This window comes from Notothenia rossii (genome assembly GCF_949606895.1).
Source record: "Notothenia rossii genome assembly, chromosome: 9".
Taxonomy (NCBI): Eukaryota; Metazoa; Chordata; class Actinopteri; order Perciformes; family Nototheniidae; genus Notothenia; species Notothenia rossii.
Window position 1 is genome coordinate 44,230,584 of NC_136907.1, and position 13,153 is coordinate 44,243,736.

The 13,153-nt window shown below is 41.7% G+C and overlaps 1 protein-coding gene and 1 long non-coding RNA gene across 5 annotated transcripts; one reads left to right on the forward strand and one right to left on the reverse strand.

Annotated features, from left to right (window-relative positions):
* Window positions 1-4,406: 4,406 nt before the first annotated feature.
* On the reverse strand, window positions 4,407-8,800 carry LOC307017960 (uncharacterized protein). 4 transcript variants are annotated; one of them, XR_013802312.1, is made up of 7 exons: window positions 8,556-8,800; window positions 8,275-8,414; window positions 7,462-7,627; window positions 6,965-7,306; window positions 6,208-6,343; window positions 5,890-5,997; window positions 4,407-4,972 (listed from the first exon to the last, which is right to left on the reverse strand). XR_013802312.1 is itself a non-coding variant. In XM_079647947.1 (5 exons), exons 1-4 carry the CDS (start codon window positions 8,663-8,665, stop codon window positions 7,009-7,011), a joined length of 714 nt encoding a protein of 237 aa, XP_079504073.1. In that variant the 5' UTR covers window positions 8,666-8,798; the 3' UTR covers window positions 6,169-6,343; window positions 6,965-7,008. The 4 variants fall into 4 exon arrangements, 1 of the variants encoding a protein (XP_079504073.1); XR_013802313.1 differs by having other exon boundaries at window positions 4,408-4,972; window positions 5,944-5,997; XR_013802314.1 differs by having other exon boundaries at window positions 4,410-4,972; window positions 5,761-5,997.
* LOC307017961 lies at window positions 8,624-11,884 on the forward strand. Its single transcript, XR_013802315.1, has 2 exons — window positions 8,624-8,758; window positions 10,508-11,884. It is a non-coding gene; the product is annotated as an uncharacterized lncRNA (long non-coding RNA).
* Window positions 11,885-13,153: the final 1,269 nt, after the last annotated feature.

A 13,153-nucleotide genomic window follows, 5' to 3' on the forward strand; every position in this document is an offset into this window, starting at 1 on the left:
AATGAGTGTACCTTATGAAAGAATAGCCATGGATATAATTGGTCCTCTGCCAAAAAGTAGCAAGGGTCACAGGTTTGCCCTGGTTATTTGTGACTACGCCACCAGATATCCAGATGTCTATCCATTGCGTTCCATTCAGGTCAAACATATAGTGCGGTGTTTAGTAGAGCTATTCTCTAGAGTTGGCATCCCTAAAGAGATCTTAACAGATCAAGGTACAAACTTTATGTCCCATCTGATGAAGTCACTGTACTCGCAACTTGGGGTTAAAGGGATCAGAACGACTCCATACCACCCTGAAACTGATGGTCTGGTAGAACGTTTTAATGGTACACTGAAACAAATGTTGAGAAAATGTATTGATGATACTGGCAAAGATTGGGATAAATGGTTGCCGTTCCTTTTGTTTGCATACAGAGAAGTGCCACAGGCTTCAACTGGTTTCTCCCCTTTTGAGTTGTTATATGGCAGACAGGTCAGAGGCCCTTTGGATGTGCTGAAGGAGAACTGGGTGGCTGGTGAGGCACTGGCAACTACAACCAACAGCATCATCTCTTACATTCTGCAGATGAGAGACAAACTGGACAGTTACAGAGAAACGGTCAAAGAACACATGCATGAAGCTCAACATAAGCAGAAGGTGTGGTACGACAAACGTGCTCGTGAAAGAGAGCTGAAAGCTGGACAGAAAGTCTTGATACTGCTCCTTACAGGGCCAAGTAAGTTACTAGCCAAGTGACAAGGCCCTTATACAGTAACCCGAAAGGCAGGCCCTGTGACCTATGAAATTCTCTGTCCTGATAAAAGAAAGTGCAAACAGTTGTTGCATGTAAACCTTTTAAAAGAATATCATGACAGGAAAAACCAGAAGGCAGGTGGAGAACATGTTCTGATGATCCAAGATGTCCAGCTGGAAGAAGAGGATGCGTTGGAAACAGAGGAGGCTGACATGGTGCCGCACAGAGAGAAGTGTAAACCCCAGGCTCCTCCGGAGCATCTGAGTTTGGATCAGGGGCATCAACTGAGTGAGCTTAAACAATCTTTCCCAGCATTGTTCTCAGAAAAACCTGGACGCACTAATGTGATAAAGCATAACATTATACTGAAGGACCCTAAACCTGTTCGCCTGAGGCCTTACAGAATTCCTGAAAGAATGATGGAACCACTGAGGAAGGAGGTGGAGTTGATGTTGGACATGGGAGTCATTGAACCATCTAGAAGTGAGTGGTCAAATCCTATAGTGCTTGTTCTTAAGAAAAACACCACTGAACCTCGATTCTGCTCGGACATGAGGAAGCTGAACAGCATTTCCTGTTTTGATTCATACCCTATGCCACGTATTGACGAGCTACTGGAGAAGTTGGGGAAAGCCAAGTACATCACAGCTTTAGACCTCTGTAAAGGTTACTGGCAAGTGCCTCTTGAGCCAGCCTGCAAAGAGTATACAGCTTTTCAGATTCCAGGAATGGGTTTGTTTCATTACACTATACTACCCTTTGGTCTTCATGGAGCGCATGCAACCTTTCAAAGATTAATGGACATTGTTCTTAATGATTGCACCAGGTTTGCAGCAGCCTACCTAGATGATGTGGTAATCTACAGTGAATCCTGGGAAGAACATCTGCAGCATCTTAAAGCTGTGTTGGGCAAGATACAGGAAGCCGGGCTAACCCTGAATGCCAACAAGTGTTCCTGGGCTCAAGAGGAGGTGAAATACCTTGGATACCTGGTTGGACGTGGGCAAATACGACCACAGGTGGAGAAGGTAAAGGCCATACAGGTAATACCCAGACCCCAGACAAAGAAGCAAGTGAGGTCCTTTTTAGGCCTGGTGGGGTGGTACAGAAGGTTTGTTCCCCACTTTGCTACATTAGCTGCCCCACTTACTGATCTAACAAAAATATCTCCCACTAAAGTTGTGTGGAATGATGAGTGTGAAAATGCCTTCCAGGCATTAAAGAGGCAGATCTGTCAAGCTCCTGTGTTGCAGAGCCCGGACTTCACAAAACAATTTCTTGTGCAAGTTGATGCCTCTGGTGCTGGACTAGGAGCAGTGCTAGCCCAAGGAGAGCCTGGCGAAGAGAAGCCTATAGTGTTCTTGAGTAAGAAACTGTTTGACCGGGAAAAAAAGTACTCTACGGTGGAAAAAGAGGGACTGGCTATAAAGTGGGCAATAGATTCATTGAAGTATTACCTTCTTGGAAGAGAGTTTGTGTTGCAGACAGACCACAGACCTTTGAAGTGGATGCAATCTAAACAGCATCAGAATGCAAGGATTCTACGTTGGTGCCTAGCCCTCCAGCCATACCAGTTCACCATACAGTATTGTCCTGGTAAGAACAATCTTATAGCTTACTATCTTTCTCGTTTGCCTGACCTGTGCAAGCCAGAGGGGGAGGAGGTGTGAAATGTGAGGAAGCGCACACACTCCCTCACTAACATGTTGGTCTTAACTATTTGTTTGTTAAGAAAGGTAGTACATGTTTTTTCAGAGTTGTCTTTAGTTCAGTTAAAGTTATAAAAACTGTTTACATAGACAAACTAATAAAATGCATCTAAATTAATTTGTCAGTCTGTAAAATACACAAGCACCAAGTAATCACCATTTCCTTTGTTCAGACCTGGAGGCCATCTTGTCCCAGTGCTCAAAGGGGGAGCACGCCTCCAAAGTACTCCTTATATGTGGCGTATGAGTAGGCGGAGTCTTGGACGCGATTGGTCAGGAAATGTGTGATTTTACGAGTGTCAATTAGGTTAAAAACTATCCGTTTTAAGCAGACCTTGTTGTTTTTGAAGGTATAATATGTATGTTGATGCAATAATGAATTTACTTAAGCCGTTAGGGTTTTATTAAATGTAGACAACAGTGTTTAATTTTTTATTTAACCCTTCACTCCGCTTTCAGAACCATGACCTGATTGGCCAGGTTGGAGTGGGAAGGCGGGCAGTCTCCTATAAATGTTGTTGGGAAGAGAGGGGAAGGGGGCATTTTGTGTTTGTTCCTTGCTGGTGAATGCAGCACCAGACATGCAGTTTGTGTTTCTTTGGAATAATGTGGAAGGCTAAGAATAAAACGCCTGTTTATTTTTTGCAAGAAAACCCTCTCTCCACGTATCGTTCTTTCACCTGCACCTCACATCGTAACATGGATTTAGAAAATGTTTTTATTGATTTAAAAAATAGTTGTATGTATTGATTTAAATTGACATGCATCCGCCAAGAAAAATAGTCCGTTGCTACCGTTTTTTAAACAGTCTGAATGAAACGGCAGCTCTCAGCTGTGTATTTACACAACTAATGGCCCATCAACCACAGCTCTCTCCCCCCCTCCCCCCCTGATCTTTCTTCTCCAGCAGCTAGATTAACAGTAGGTTACTCTGAGTGACCATAGACCAGGGGTCGGCAACCCCTGGCACTGGCACGCGGCACCGTAACCAGTGGCACACTAGGAATAAGTGGAATAAGTGTGCAAAATATTTAAATTGTATTTTCGGATCATGAACGAGACCGCCGCCAGAGCGCGTCTCCCCGTTACCTGTCTATGGAAAGCCAAAAGTGCCATAATACGGGGGTGAAAAAACGCGCGAACATACGGGGAGGTCCGTTTTTTCGCGCGAAAAAACGCGCGAACATACGGGGAGGTCCGTTTTTTCGCGCGAAAAAACGGGCCAATATACGTGCGAATGTTCGCGCGGTTTTTAATATGATAATGAGCCCCTCCTTCTGATTTCCTTAGCCAATAAGTTCAAAGTGTCTGTAACCAATCAGTGAAGGGTAAAGCCAGACCAAAACAATCTGTAGATGAAAAGTTCCTGACATGGTGAGGCTGTGCTGTAAATTGTGCATTATTCCAGATTCAGGGGACTAAGTATTAATTTGCCTTTGAATATAATAAATATATCAATCAATATATCAATATAACCTGCCTTCATTGTTTTTTTTTTTAAATAAAATGGCATTACCCTTTTCCTTAAACCTCTGGAGTGTGAAGTGAAGGTATTTTCTCAATTTTTAGATGTCTCCTTAAATCCACTTTTAAATGTACTTCTTATAACATGGCATGGTGTTACATGTCAAAATGTTCAGTAGTCTCTGGTGTTGCTAGAAATGCAAATTCACTCACCTTAGAGCACTGTCTTATGAGAAACCTAGCTTAGAAATCCGATTTTTGGAAAACTTCAAAACTGTTGTGAAACACATATGTACTCATGTCATCCATTTTTTTTGGTGTTTCAGATTTTGTTCACCAAAGTCTTTGGTTCACAAAAGTAGTGAAATATATCAATTACACTATAAGCCTATATAAAAGTGTTGTTCATGTCTAAAATGAAATGTGTAAATTATAATTTAGAGTAAAATATTTCCATCCCTCTACTTTCACCACAGAAAAGTTACATCAGGACTGAATAATGACTTCATATTCCATACCAAGGTTTATGTGATGTGTACAAATACAAATTCAGCATTTCAACTTTATTTTTCAACCAACTATTTATGTTAACATATGAAACTGTAAAATCTCAATATTTCCAATATCAGAACTTTTTCAACCAACTATTCATTATAAATGTAAAGACAGGGGGTCTTTGTCCATGGTCTTTGTCTGTCTTCCAAGACAGTGGGTCTGGCTGCTGTGTAGGTGGGGCTGATGGTGCATGGCCTGCTGGTGGCTGTGTCGGAGGGAGGTAGGTGGGATTGTCCCGGGTTGATGCTGGTGGCTGGATTGGAGGTACGTCTGCTAGGCGAGACTTCTTTGCTGGCTGGGTTGATCGCGATGGCTGTGGTGGAGGCCTTTGTACCGAGGTGTATCTTGATCTTGTGGCAGGGACAGATGGAGGCCGCTGTAGTGATGCTGGTCCTTTGGTCCTCGGTGGTGATGGCTCTGGTGAAGGCCCTTGAGCAACGGTAGATCTTGACCTTGGTGCAGGCACAGATGGAGGTTCTTTCTCCTAGGCCCAGGCAGCTGTGAAATCTGAAAGAAATATAGGACAATAATTACTACTAAGTTCATTCAAATAAAGTTCAAGTGGAATGTTTCTAAAGCACAAATAACAATGCACAACTAAAAATAAAATGGAGAGGCGGGACAGGAGTCTCTCTCTTACACAGGTATTTCCCAGTTATTTCCCATTCAATATAAAGTCACAGACACAAATATAACTACATCTATAGGTGTGTATGTGTGGGACGAATACAAGTTGATGTTATTCATCTACACATGTTACCTCACTTTTACACACAGAAATCACTTTTACACAGAGTAAACGTTTACTAACGGAGAGTCTATTTTGTCACAAGAGAAAGTTCATGACTATCGATAAGAATACAAACAATACCTATGTGGGATTCACCATCAAAAAGTTTGTTCTCTTTTATCCTCCTAATGACACGCTCTACATGAACCCTCAGTCTGGCAATGGCCTGTGTCTCCCTCACCTCATAGGCTGGCATTTGCTTCTGCTTTGACAGAAAAGGTGGGCAGTACACCTTGCATTTGCAGCAATCGCTGATCAGGAAGCTCTTATCTACCATCACTGCTATGTTTTCAGTCAACAACGCAGCTATTCCAGATTGTTTGAAAATCTCCTTGTCGCTGACAGAACCACCATACAGACTGGAAACAAATGTCACTGCACCATGTGGGGCTATGCCAACCAGGGCTTTCATGGTGCAGTGAGATTTCTATGTAGAATACATTTCACTTTGGAGGAGGAGTGAGGATGGTGTTTGACACCTCAGCTCTGTGCAATCCAGGATCACCTGTGTGTCTGGGAAATCTTTGAATGCCTCTGGGAGGTGGGCTTGAACTTCTGCAGGTGTAAGCCAGATGCACTGTGACCCCAATAAAGTTGTAAGAAAACTTGTCCATGTTGCAATGATGCGGCTCACAGTGGACTGGTGTACGTTGAAGCGGTTTGCAAGGTCCCTCTCTTTCAAACCCACCGACAGGAAGCATAGAAAAAGGAAGAACTCGTCAATTGGCTGAAGCAGCTGTCTCTGGAAGATAAAAACAAAAAAAGGTTACTATATTAATGTCATGAGTGTAGCACACTATGGGAAAAACATTAAGTTGTTTTAGTTCTCTGATGTATTCAAAAAGGATTGAGTACTTTAGCCTTTTAGCCTACACAAAAGCAATGAAATGTCGGAGAGACATTTTCCCTTCAGTTTGTGTTTAGATTGTGTGTTAAAAGAAACGTAACCTACCGTTGATGGACGTGCGTGTGTAACCACTTCTTCATTACTCTTGGCAGTTGATATCGCTCTAGTAACACAAACCATTTAATGAATTGAAGGCTCAATTAAAAACCAGAAGGCCATCAGGTGGTTATAGCTCGGGAATCTGTACACAAAAGACACATGTCAGTCATTAATTGACAGTAAATACAATCGTGTTAACTGTAACACATGGGCTAATGCTTTCCTCTTGTTTGCTATAATACATTACAATTCAAATAGACTGAGTAAGAAGGCACTAGGTGCAGGTATAGTAATCTACAGCAGTAAAATGTAGCAACTACATTAGCAGCAGTAATAATAATCTAAAACATACAGGGAACATTTTACACACAATGACTACGTTTACTCTTCATTCTTACGTGTGCAACTGGGGGAAACGCAGTGGATATTGACATACTTTTACTTTGGTAAGGTTTTGAAGATTTCCACTTGTAGTAAAATATTATCAGTATGTTGTTAGTATTAATATGTTTTACTCCACCACATTTAGTTAACCTTCATAGTTTCTAGTTACTTTTTATATATGAAAACACAGGATTTATGATTCTACATGTTCAGTTCAGGAGTATTTTAAAACCATAGTATTTGTACTTATACTTCAGTTAAGTTGAGTACTTATTCCAACACTGCATGCATATAGTCAGCGGTCACACGGCAGGTAAACAGGATTCTTTATAAGCTAACCCATCTCAAAAACTTGGATAGAATTTAGCCAAAACATTACCTTGTATAGAATCGGATGTTGTCGTCGGAGCCAGCAAACCTCTGTTAGCAAAACTCTCGCTGGACTCTTAACTCCTGCAGTTGCTTCTGCAGATCCTCCACTGTTTTGGAGTTGTCTTCTGCAGCTTGAGAGGACATGTCCAGTGAAGCTGCTTCTGGGTCTATCCGCCTCATGCTGTCCCGCACTCTGCGTCTCTGTATCCACATCTGCTGGGCCTGCAGCTGTGCCCTGACAGATTCAGGGCCAATCTGGTTATTCCCAGCCACTATCTCCTTGATGAGGTCGTCTAGTGTAGCATCTGAGATGGTGGAGTATGTCCCAGAGCGCAGCATGTGGAACTGCCTGAAAAATAAACATGTTTTAAATATATGAGACCTACGGTATTCAGATTTACTTTACAACATGCATAGTGTAACATGGCTACAACCCCTCCTTGGGATGTTTACAATAAATTGAGACAAGATGGCACTTCCAATGTTGAAGACATTGCTACATACCTCAATCGCCGTCTCACTGTGCGCAGAGATACTTTTAATATCTGTGCCATCTTTGTTGCTGTAAAACCACAGCTCCTCAAAAAAGAGATTTGCTCTCTGGAAATGCTGAATTGTGGGGGACCTCGACCACCCAACAAAATGAGTGGGGCGTGGTAGCCAGAATGACCTGCAACAACAGCAAAACATTAGATTACATTTATTGTCATTGTTGTAAAAGCAACGCATTTATGCCGTTGTGCCAGAAACGCACACAATGCGTCTATTTTATTGTCATTGCCCAGCCTAAAGATACTTTAAAAAAAAATGAAATGCAGTTTGGCATTAAACCAGTGGACATGCAATACACTATAGTTGTAGTATACAGTAAGAACAAAAGCATAAATGTGTATGGGCATAGAGATACATAGTTGCAGTCTGTGTCTTCCAACCCTGAAGACAGAGACTCCCCCTCTGGCACCCTTTCAATGTCCTCATTCACACGTTTGATGATACGTGGTGTACTACAGATGGCCAGACTGCCCTCGACGGGGGAGGGGGAATAGCGTCTCCTCTACTGTGGCAGGATATAAAGGTGGAATTTGGAGTACAGTTTTAAGTGGACAACTCGAGACTCAGAGCGTCTCACCAGAATGTTGTAATTAATAGCTGGCAACTACAGATTAAAAAAGGTGTTTATATTGGTATTACCCATATTTAAAACAAATAATTACTTTAAAATGTATTGGCCTGTTGGACACTTAGTACTCAACAATACTAGCACTGGTTTATCAACGAAAGCCTATGCTAAAGTGAACAATTATCACATCGACCTACCTTGTTGTGCGGGTGTGGTAGGCCAAGATCTCCGGACTTCAAGTATATATTCCCGAAGGTCCTGAAGTAAAAGATCAGCTGTAGGGACGTTAATTAGCCTGCCCCGTGACCACTCGAGGCTCCTTTCCATGGTTTCTAACCTGCCAGTAAACGGTTTGGTGAAATAGGGGAGAAGACAGAATTTGTAAGTGTGAAAGATCTCACACAACCTCAGTTTACGTTACATGCAAAAACAAACTACATTCCTTTGTGTTGGTAGTAGCGATAGGCTTGGCCCTTACCTCGTTACTGTGGATTGTAACACGGCATGACCGGCATCATCTGTTTGGAGAAGTCTTGTGCAGTCATTTATTGTCCTTTTGCAACGCAAGATGAAGTTTCTCGTGGACATTTTTCCGGCTGCTGCTACTGCTGCTGCATGCTTATAGAGAGGCGAAGTCCCTCCCTTTCCGGTTGAGCTCCATGGGACCTTATTTCGGAAAAGGTATGTATTGAAGTCAATGGAGAGAGAAAGATTATTAAGGACATTGGCAAAAGAGCCTTCAAATTTAAAGCTCCTGCTGATTGGAATAACTTACCTGCTACCATCAGATCTCTCCCTACTCTGACTTTGTTCAAGCGTGCATTGTCGTCTCACCTCAAGGTTGAATGTTTTTGTATGACCTGAAGTACTTTATTTATTGTTTAAGGGTTGTTGAGGCTCCATCTTATTTCACCATCTCCTCATGAGATGACCCACCTATTGCCCATTTCTAAGTCTTTATTTCTAAGTCTTTATTGTTATGATTTTGTATATATAGTACAGCTACTCTACTTTACTCTACCCAATGATATGCATTCAATGTAACCGCCTATAATGTATTACCATGTGCTGTATGCTTAGGCTGAATGTTTGTAATTTCTTGGTTATTTCTTCCGATGTATGTGTGTGAATGTTGTTTGTATGTTGTACTTGTTTGTTATTTGTTTTCTTGGGACCCCCTTGAAAACGAGGTGATTCACCTCAAGGGGTTTATCCTAATAAAGAAATTTGAATATATTATCTTTCGATCCCGTTTGAATTGAACCACAAATTACACATATGATTTTTGTCAATTTAAAAGATAATTTTGCAAGTCAAAAAAATTGAAATGTGTCGTAAAACTGTGAAGTAACACTTTTTTTTTGCCTGAAACCAGTCAATGACCTACATCTCCCGTCGCGCACCACACACCAAGACGGCCGTCACGTTGGCACATTTCACTTCTTTCTAGTTGCGTATTTTTCATAGTCTTATATTTCAACAGTTTTACGACAAACTGAGTTTTTTGACATGGAAGTGATTGTTTAAGATGACAAACATCCTAAGTGTAATTCGTGGCACAATTCAAACGGGATCAAAAGATAAGTTTTCTCTCAAGATATATTGCCTGATCTTTTCCCTAACAGCCCTGATACCGAAAATTCATGGTATTTTTCTTTCTTCAGTGTCTGGAAAAGCACAATTATGTTGTTTTTCCGGTTTTGTAGACAACGAAAAAAGTAAACAATCCTTCCTTTCTAAAACAGAACAAAGAACACAAAAATGATGCAATGTGCAATTGCAATTGCACTGAAGAGAAACATTCGAATTCAATTTTTTTTTTTTTTATAAATTAATACATCTGAGGCTGATCAATTCCCATTTATTTGAAACATGAACGCAGGCGACAGGCTACCACCTTAAACAACTGGAGAACAGACAGCTGTTGCCAAGCAGTTGGGACAATTAAGGTGAAGCAGACCTTGGAATACTTTGCATTTATACAAAGATTGTAAGTGAATGAAAAGAGATAACACAAAAAAACGTTTCCTTTCCGAGACTCGAGCCCGGCCCTCCCGGATATTAGACCCTTTGACCGTTAGTCTACAAGCAGATAGTGGATAGATTTAGTTTGAAAGATATAACTGGAGTCCACCCACGCAGCGTCGAAGTGCGCATATTTTAGATATTTAATCATATATTTTCTAATATAAGGGGTAGAAATATGATTCAGATAACCGCATAAATATGTGGGCACATTTTCAATGTATATTGTCTTGTATAAATTAAGTTATACTCTCGAAGGCATGTTTATGTTAAATATTGTATATCATTACAAACAGCAGAGGGCAGTATAGGACATGGAAAGGCCTCAGTGGGCATGCCGTAAAAGGGAATGTGTTGCTGAGCGCATGCCGTAAAGTAAGTGTTGTTATTATGTGTCTGCCGCAGACTTGGCATTCTGGCTGGAACGGCAACAACGTTCCCTCTGCTTCATTCATTTCTCCTGTTCAACAAGTTAGTAGTGTGTACAAAGATTATGTCATATTTCGATCTAAGAAGTGTGTTTGAAACTGTTCTTTATGTGTAGTTTAATGTCATTCTGTCAGCTAGTTCGGCTCCACTAAAGTGGCTAATGGCGTCCGCTAGCTTCTTTGTTCTTCTATGTTACTAGGTGTATGACTCCCGTGCAGTAGTTTGGCTTACATTTCAAGTGTATTCTGCTTGTATAAATATGTGAAATACTGGTCTGAGTTCATAATTGTTCATATTATTGAAATTCTAATAGCGCGCTAATGCTATGCTAATATTGTGCCTATCAGTGTACAACAGAGCCAGGTTAAAGTGAGTACAGTCAACCGGGTTGTGTGTGTTATCACTGTATTATATACTGGAAATGAAGAAGGCTTTAATCCTTCATAAAAGTCATAATATGGCATGTGGATTTATTTCCATTTTTGATTAGAGAAAAATACGTCATACAGTTATTTTGATTTGCTAAATGTAAAGGTATGTTTTTTTTCCTTCAGATTTCACAGCTGCCTGGGCCTAGTGGCCCAGAGGCGGCGTTTATCCAGCAGCCAGAACCTTCATCTGTGCCGGCCCCCAGGTCAAAATCTACCGTGGCTCAAAGACCTCCACCACAGCCATCACCACCAATGACCAGAGGACCAGCATCCCTACAGCGGCCTCCACCTCCATCTGTGCCTGCCACAAGATTAAGATACACCTCGGTACAAAGGCGTCCACCACAGCCATCACCACCAAGGACCCGAGGACCAGAGGACCAGCATCCCTACAGCGGCCTCCACCTCCATCTGTGCCTGCCACAAGATTAAGATACACCTCGATACAAAGGTCTCCACCACAGCCATCACCACCAAGGACCCGAGGACCAGAGGACCAGCATCCCTACAGCGGCCTCCACCTCCATCTGTGCCTGCCACAAGATTAAGATACACCTCGATACAAAGGTCTCCACCACAGCCATCACGATCAACCCAGCCAGCAAAGAAGTCTCGCCTAGCACACGTACCTCCCCTCCAGCCACCAGCATCAACCCGGGACAATCCCAGCATCAACCCGGGACAATCCCACCTACCTCCCTCCGACACAGCCACCAGCAGGCCATGCACCATCAGCCCCACCTACACAGCAGCCAGACCCACTGTCTTGGAAGACAGACAAAGACCATGGACAAAGACCCCCTGTCTTTACATTTATAATGAATAGTTGGTTGAAAAAGTTCTGATATTGGAAATATTGAGATTTTACAGTTTCATATGTTAACATAAATAGTTGGTTGAAAAATAAAGTTGAAATGCTGAATTTGTATTTGTACACATCACATAAACCTTGGTATGGAATATGAAGTCATTATTCAGTCCTGATGTAACTTTTCTGTGGTGAAAGTAGAGGGATGGAAATATTTTACTCTAAATTATAATTTACACATTTTCATTTTAGACATGAACAACACTTTTATATAGGCTTATAGTGTAATTGATATATTTCACTACTTTTGTGAACCAAAGACTTTGGTGAACAAAATCTGAAACACCAAAAAAAATGGATGACATGAGTACATATGTGTTTCACAACAGTTTTGAAGTTTTCCAAAAATCGGATTTCTAAGCTAGGTTTCTCATAAGACAGTGCTCTAAGGTGAGTGAATTTGCATTTCTAGCAACACCAGAGACTACTGAACATTTTGACATGTAACACCATGCCATGTTATAAGAAGTACATTTAAAAGTGGATTTAAGGAGACATCTAAAAATTGAGAAAATACCTTCACTTCACACTCCAGAGGTTTAAGGAAAAGGGTAATGCCATTTTATTTAAAAAAAACAATGAAGGCAGGTTATATTGATATATTGATTGATATATTTATTATATTCAAAGGCAAATTAATACTTAGTCCCCTGAATCTGGAATAATGCACAATTTACAGCACAGCCTCACCATGTCAGGAACTTTTCATCTACAGATTGTTTTGGTCTGGCTTTACCCTTCACTGATTGGTTACAGACACTTTGAACTTATTGGCTAAGGAAATCAGAAGGAGGGGCTCATTATCATATAAAAAACCGCGCGAACATTCGCACGTATATTGGCCCGTTTTTTCGCGCGAAAAAACGGACCTCCCCGTATGTTCGCGCGTTTTTTCGCGCGAAAAAACGGACCTCCCCGTATGTTCGCGCGTTTTTTCACCCCCGTATTATGGCACTTTTGGCTTTCCATACCTGCCATGCACGCAACGCAGCCCCGCTCTCTTTATCTCCAGGTGACTTTCTGCCGCTTTCCTCCGTGGTGCAGTGCTGATCGTTTCACCACGGAGGAAAGCACTTCACTAATTGCAGTACCCATAAGGAGCTGTACAAATGCCGCAGTTTTTGCGTGGCTGTGTATTTAGTTGAAAGCCCAGTGGCGATCTGCTCATCTCTCATCGAAATAATATGCTACAAAGGGGCGGACTGGCCATCTGTGTGTTGAACTTTCCTGTCGGCTCCCAGACCGTAGTCGAGGAGGGAAGAAACAACAAGCTTCAGGTTCAATAACCCACTTTAGCTTCAATGACTGGAGAGAGGCGAGCTC

What these genes read in the sequence shown, in the direction of transcription:
- LOC307017960 (XM_079647947.1), bottom strand. Translation starts at nt 8,665, where the DNA reads ATGTCCACGAGAAACTTCATCTTGCGTTGCAAAAGGACAATAAATGAC. An exon ending in TTACAATCCACAGTAACGAG is followed by an intron (nt 8,415 to 8,555) that starts GTAAGGGCCAAG and finishes GTTTACTGGCAG; the next exon opens with GTTAGAAACCATGGAAAGGA. An exon ending in TACCACACCCGCACAACAAG is followed by an intron (nt 7,628 to 8,274) that starts GTAGGTCGATGT and finishes CTGTTGTTGCAG; the next exon opens with GTCATTCTGGCTACCACGCC.